Source organism: Papaver somniferum, chromosome 8 (genome assembly GCF_003573695.1).
Source record: "Papaver somniferum cultivar HN1 chromosome 8, ASM357369v1, whole genome shotgun sequence".
Classification (NCBI taxonomy): domain Eukaryota; kingdom Viridiplantae; phylum Streptophyta; class Magnoliopsida; order Ranunculales; family Papaveraceae; genus Papaver; species Papaver somniferum.
Window position 1 is genome coordinate 160,361,557 of NC_039365.1, and position 6,433 is coordinate 160,367,989.

The following is a 6,433-nucleotide window of genomic DNA, read 5'->3' on the forward strand; positions in this document are numbered from 1 at the left end:
ATATTCTTCATCCAATCCCCACCTAATACCATATCACATCCACCTAACTGTAACAGTATCATGTCCCACTGAAATTCATGTCCCTGCATTTTCCAAGTGAAAGAATAGCACTTAGCATCACTTACCATTTTGGTGCCATTTGCAACAACTACTAATAGGGGAGTGGCAGGATTGATTAGGACTCCACATCTAGCAGCAGCCCCAGGATCCAAGAAACTATGAGTGCTCCCACTATCTATCAAGATAGTTAAGCATTGCTTTCTGTTTACACCCTCAATCCTGATGGTGTTCTGTGACACATTTCCAGCCAAAGCATGCACAGAGATTTCTACTTCTTCTTCAGTACTAGGTGACATTGGAGAATCACAAGGTGACTCTTCTCCAGATTGAGTTATGTCTTCTTCATCAGCAACTAGCATATATATTTGTTGTTTTATGCATTTATGTCCTGCTTGAAATACTTCATCACAGTTGTAACATAGCCCCTTCTCCCTTCTTTTTCTCATCTCAACATAAGATAACCTTTTAATTGGTTGTGGGGAAATTTGGGTGGGTGACTGTGTAATCTTGGTGAAGTTTCTAGGACTAGTAGCTGGAGATGGAATGGTTCTTTGAGGGTAGTGGTTGGGAACAAAGAGTGGGGAGGGTCTATAAGAGTTTCTTGATTTTTTTTGCTGCACTTTCAATAAGTGCCTCCTGCATTCTAGCTAGATAGACTGCATTGGAAAAAGTTTTGAGAGAAAACATTTGTACATGTAGCCTTAGTTCTTCCTTAAGACCGCTGATGAAGCTTGAAGTGAAATACTCCTCTGTAAGGTGATGATATTTTGCTAGTATTAAAGCCTTCAATTCTTCAAAAATTTCCTGATAATCAAGAATTGACCCTAATTGTTGTAGCTTATTAAACTTTCCTGCCACATCATCATGTCCTAACTCCTGGAAACGATGGCATATATCTCGAAGAAAATCTTCCCACAAAATGACTTGTTTACCAATTTGATAATCTTGAAACCACACATCTGCTTTACCTTCTAAATACATAGAAGCCATGTTTACCATTTGCGAATCTGTCATATTATGCATAACAAAAAACTTCCTACACTTGTGTATCCATGAACGAGGGTTTGTACCATCAAATTTTGGAAACTAAACCTTGGGTTTAAGTTGTTGAAACTGATTATGATCTTGAGCTCCAAACAAATAACGGGGTTGGTTTAGAATATTTTCACCTGAAGGAGAAGGTATGTGGTTGCCGGAAGGAAATTGACCCAAAATACTTTCTACTCCGTTGAGAGGAATGTCTCTGTTGGCTTGATTTCTACTTGAGAGCTCGATGTAACGATCTACCTGAGTAGGTACAACAGCAGTAATGGCCGCCATTAGCTCTGGAGTGGGTTTGCCTTGAGCTTCCTTGATCTCTGAAATTGATTTCATCGCTGTATCATACTTTACGGATGAATCACTTTGCAATCCGATAAGCTCATCTATCTTTTTAATGAAATCTGCTTGAGCTGAATTAAGTTCTTCAATTTTTCTAGTTAATTCCTCAACAGCTGCTTTGTTAGCCATATTAGGTCCAAAAATAGATGCTCCTTATACCAATTTGTAATGATATATACTATAGAAGGGAAGATAAATGAGATCTAAGGATGAATTTGAGAAGAGAAGAGAAAAGATGAAGATAAGAAGAGACGATAGCAGAAGAAGGGAAGAGGTGGAGTAAGAGAGAGAAAATAGTTTTTATTAATAATTGCTTAAGGGATCTAATGATAGGCCGGCTACAAATACCACACCATTGGTCCTGTCTAGATTACAACTGATAACGGCACACAAACATTTAAACAGGGAACCCCAAATAACTAAGGATACCTATGACAGCACAGGATTCTTTAAGGTCTGTTAAAACATTATAAATTAGGATAAAAAACTTGCACTTCTGCTTCTCATCTATTTATAATATGATCTTTGAAGAAGGGGTGGTCAAGGGCTTGACGAGCAGTGAGCCTTTCTGCTGGGTTGAACTCCAACAGACGGTGCAGTAAGTCTGTAAACACAGACTTCCACGAGGAGTCTACATACTGTGAAACTATATCCTACACAAATGAAGAAAATGAAACAATCAATAATTTCTCAACAAACATACAGTAAATCCCAAACTCAAATTCTAGATTAGGCACTCTAGCAGAGCTATGAAAGAAGTAGTAAATCCCAAAGAAAGAAGACATAAACCTTCAGTTGGTCAAGTTTTTTGACTGCCCTGATACTTTCTCTTGAAACTGCTCCTTCAGGCCAGTTCAATCGAGTTCCTCTCCTAGAAGTCCTAAAATATTTTTCCGCACCACGACTGCCAACATTCCAACAAGAATATGGGGGTCAAAAAATTAAAAAAGAAAACTAAGGTGAAGGTGTTAACAGAATACATGAATTAGGATTTACAAACATCAACGTAGTAGAGACAAATTCCTACAAAGAAAGTAGCCTTAGCCTCTTCCTTAGCCTTGCACATTTTTGTAATAAAAATACTTTTATATAGAAATAAAAATCATCACATTAACCCCTGCTAAAGTATTAGGAAAAACTTACTCAGCCTTTCTAGTCATATGCTCCGGCAGAGGTCCCAATACCCTCTCCATCATTGCCAAGTGTTCCAAATTTTCATGTGTCTGAAACAATGCATTTCCCTGAAACAAAAGTTCCTGCAGGTCAGCATTTCCCAGAAACAGGTAATTGTTCAACTGGTTCAACAATAAAGGTTTGATAAAGGGACTAACCGAACACAGCTCAACAAGTATGCAACCAATACTCCATAGATCACAAGGAAAGGACCATCCTAAACCTGAAAAAAGTATACATATCACGGAATTAGAAATACTACAATTTACCAGGCTCACGACTCAAGGAGTAGCAAAGCATTTGCATCAAACATATATATACTCCATTTAACATACAATAATGCATATATCCAATGTCTGTCTGCATGTATTAATTGAAGTTAAGGTCAAAAAAGTACAGCACTGTGTCCCCCAAGAACTCTGAGAGACTGAGACCAACAGACAAACTGGAGAACTTGAAGACAATTAAGCAACCAATGTAGGTGTAGTAGGTGACTTAGGGAAGTAGAACCCACTGACTCAGATGGGGGAAAGTGAATTTTATTCAAAATAATAGCATACCTAAAATGACCTCAGGTGCTCGGTAATGCCTTGTTGAGACAATAGAGGTGTGTTCTTTATTATCAAAGACGGTACTGCCAAAATCAATCAGCTTTATAGAACTTGACTTCGGCAAGCACCTGAACTGCATCTCTCCACGAGAATTCCTCTGCAGTATTCCATGAACCCCATTTAAGTTTGTTACCAAGTTAAAATACTTGAAAAACGCAATCCTCCTAGTTACTGTTAGAAATAAGGTACCTTGGAGCTTGGGAGTTTTACACTCTCAGAAGACACGAGCAGGATGTTTTCTGGCTTCAAGTCAGTGTGGATCATGTGCAAATCATGCATATCTGCCAGAATACGTGGATTTTGTCACTCACCAAAAACAATGACAATATAGAATGACACGAGACTCAACACCCTCCTTGCTCACAAAATGAACCATGCAGAAAAAACAAGTTACTAGTTTCTAAAGAACAGAAAAGACAATGAGAAGTACAAATATAATCTACACACATGCTACAGATTCCAAAAGCTGACGCCCGAACTCTCGGACAAGATCCACAGGAAGTGAGCAGTATTTATTTCTCCTTAGAAAATCAAATAAACTTGGTCCAAGCTTCTCAAACACCTGGTAAAACCATGGAAGTTCATTTACAGAAATGTTTCAATATCTAATACTCCGATAACATGTAGTGGCCAGATATTCAGAACCGTCAAAAGCAAATGTAAATGAACCAACCCCACAGGGCAACCACATTGCCAGCCTTTCAAGCAGCAAATAGGCAGACAGATGGCTGAAGGAATTTTAGAGAGTTCAAACCAGAAGACCAACTAAGACCACATTTATTTTGTTAAGAATGTTAGAAATTCATAATGAAGAGATGCATACGGATAAGGCAGAGCACATCACATTTACTAATTTTTATGCTTCGGTTCAACCTTAATCCAAAACTTGTACATGATTCAAGGAGTAAGCTTAAAATATCACCCCAAAGATTAACGATTCTAAGACAGTTAAGTGAACATATGAAGATATGAATAGAAGGAAAAGCTGATTGCAGGGATATATCAATTTTAGATAACTCTATATGACGCTGGGACAATCCTCAAAATATCCGATGAAAATCCAGAAAGATTGTGAAAATTGGTCAGAACTAACGCTAATAACGACTATTAGAAGCAGGTGGATCTCATTAATTTCCTTCCCCAAAAATTCAGTGCTTTTGTTGTTGACAACAAGATCTAGAGATTGTAACCTGTAGGTCATATACATAGAATAAAGAACGGCATAGGCAAGGGCAAGATCAAATGGCAACTTACAATGCAAATGTGATTCCGGTAGTCAAACCAATTACGGATTTGCACGCATCTGGAGAACTCAGAAAGGAAAAGGCGTATGCAAGGTAAGAATATATCCAGAACTAATATTGTTGTTTTTTCCGAAGGAAAATAATGTACCTTCCTTCAACTGGCAAACATATATATATAAGATAAAAATGTATCTGGAATTACCGGGAGCGTCCAAGTTCATGTTTGGCGAGAAGCTGAAGCACATCGATTTCAATCATTGCTGCATCTCGATATTTGCCTATGCTGCGGACTACCTTAATGGCCACCATTCTTTTTTCCTCGCGGTCCCAACATTCCAAAACACGGCCGAATGTGCCTACAGTACTAGCAGCTTGCTGACATGGACACACACATAAATAATAAAAGACCTGGGAGATAGTTGGACACTAGATAAGCTAACCTTCACCCATTTTTCTGATGATATTATCTGTACAAATATTGAAGAAATAAAGATCAAAATAAGGAGGAGAAGCATTACATTAGCTTAAACTTTGCTTCGTCTGAAAATTATTTGGCTATTGCTAAATGGTAGAGTAGACCAAGATTGATCACCCAGCATTTCTCAATATGTTTCTTATTGAGTATTCTCACGGCCAGGGAAGTAACCTAAAATGAGTTAAAAGGCCAGGGAAGTAACCTAAAATGAGTTAAAAAACTACATGAAACCCACTTGGATTATACCACCATGTTTTCAACTATTATCGTTTCTGTTAATCCCCATTTTTCTTTTTTTGTCATCTACAGTTCATTTTTTTTGTCTTACAACTAAAAGTAAACAATGGAAACACAACCTTAAGACATGAATAAAAAGTAGAGAATACGTCCTTCATTCAGCAGTCAACATGAACAACCGAAAAAAAAGTATACATAGCTAAATAAGAAATTTAAAATATCAAACCAGCCGTCTGACAAGAAAAAAAAAAAAAAAAAAAAAAAAAAACTGAATAAGATTGTAGCTTAGCAAGCAAACGATTCCTCCAATTATCATGTTTTACAAAATACAGCCTCAGTTTCTAATGTTTTTCGACCTAAGCAGTTTCATGGTGTTAAACAATTTAGTATAACCCTAAATTAGACTACTTTTCACAACTTCCATCACAGGCATTAACGAGAAACATGAAAATTAGATAAATTAAATCTGGGAAAGCTTACATCTTTGAGTCAAATTATCGCCATAATTGAACACATAATGCCCTTCACGATCATCATCTCTCCTAGGCGGTGATGCATGTCGATACGAAACCTCATTAGATACCCTCGACAACCTAAAAGCCTACAAAGATCCATCCAGCAAGCAATCCATACTTAAAAAAGAAGAAGTCAAATTCCATCAATCACAAACCCTAATTTCTGAAAAAGACCCAAACTTTTATATCCCCCAATACTCCAATGTCGAAACCCTAATAAACCCTGTTGATTATTAGAGATATATTCATACGAACGGACCTCTGGTTCAGTTGGAGCTACATCCCATGATAGACGTGGACGTTTTCTGGTTCTCTGATTTTCCATCACTCCAAAAAAAGATTTCCAATTCCTTTTCTCTCTTGCTGTATCTGTCTGCAACAATAACAACAGAAATCCCTACAACAAGAAACTGAACATAAGAGATTTAGTCGTTTCGAATCAGATTTTTTGAATTAATGTGAAGAAAATTATGAAAGTTTTATAAAAGTTGAGGAACAGAAAATGGGGTCATTGAGAGAGTTTATACGAAAGCTTGGCTTGGATTTAGTCATTTAGAGCCGGTTTACTATTCTTTATAACTCGCCTAGTAATTCGGTTGTGTTGTTAGGGGAGGTTGAAGATAGGTCCGTATTGGACCGTACTGCTGCTATATGACGGGTCAGACTAGTGAAGTGCCAAGATGGTGCATTACAGCATAACCGGCCTAGTCATTGTTCAGCCCAACGCTACACTGCATA

General features: G+C 37.5%; 1 protein-coding gene across 4 annotated transcripts; it reads right to left on the reverse strand.

Moving 5' to 3' along the window:
- Nucleotides 1–1,720: 1,720 nt before the first annotated feature.
- Nucleotides 1,721–6,226, reverse strand: LOC113303732 (serine/threonine-protein kinase AFC3-like). Of its 4 annotated transcripts, XM_026552794.1 has the most exons (12): nt 5,955–6,226; nt 5,661–5,781; nt 4,909–4,935; nt 4,671–4,824; nt 4,479–4,527; nt 3,672–3,786; nt 3,414–3,505; nt 3,174–3,321; nt 2,772–2,836; nt 2,584–2,681; nt 2,230–2,344; nt 1,721–2,093 (listed from the first exon to the last, which is right to left on the reverse strand). In XM_026552794.1, the coding sequence occupies exons 1-12, from the start codon at nt 6,018–6,020 to the stop codon at nt 1,944–1,946; spliced, it is 1,200 nt and encodes a 399-aa protein (XP_026408579.1). In that variant the 5' UTR covers nt 6,021–6,226; the 3' UTR covers nt 1,721–1,943. The 4 variants fall into 4 exon arrangements, with proteins under 4 accessions (XP_026408579.1, XP_026408580.1, XP_026408581.1 ...); XM_026552795.1 differs by lacking the exon at nt 4,909–4,935; XM_026552796.1 differs by lacking the exon at nt 4,909–4,935 and having other exon boundaries at nt 4,671–4,843; nt 5,661–6,226.
- Nucleotides 6,227–6,433: the final 207 nt, after the last annotated feature.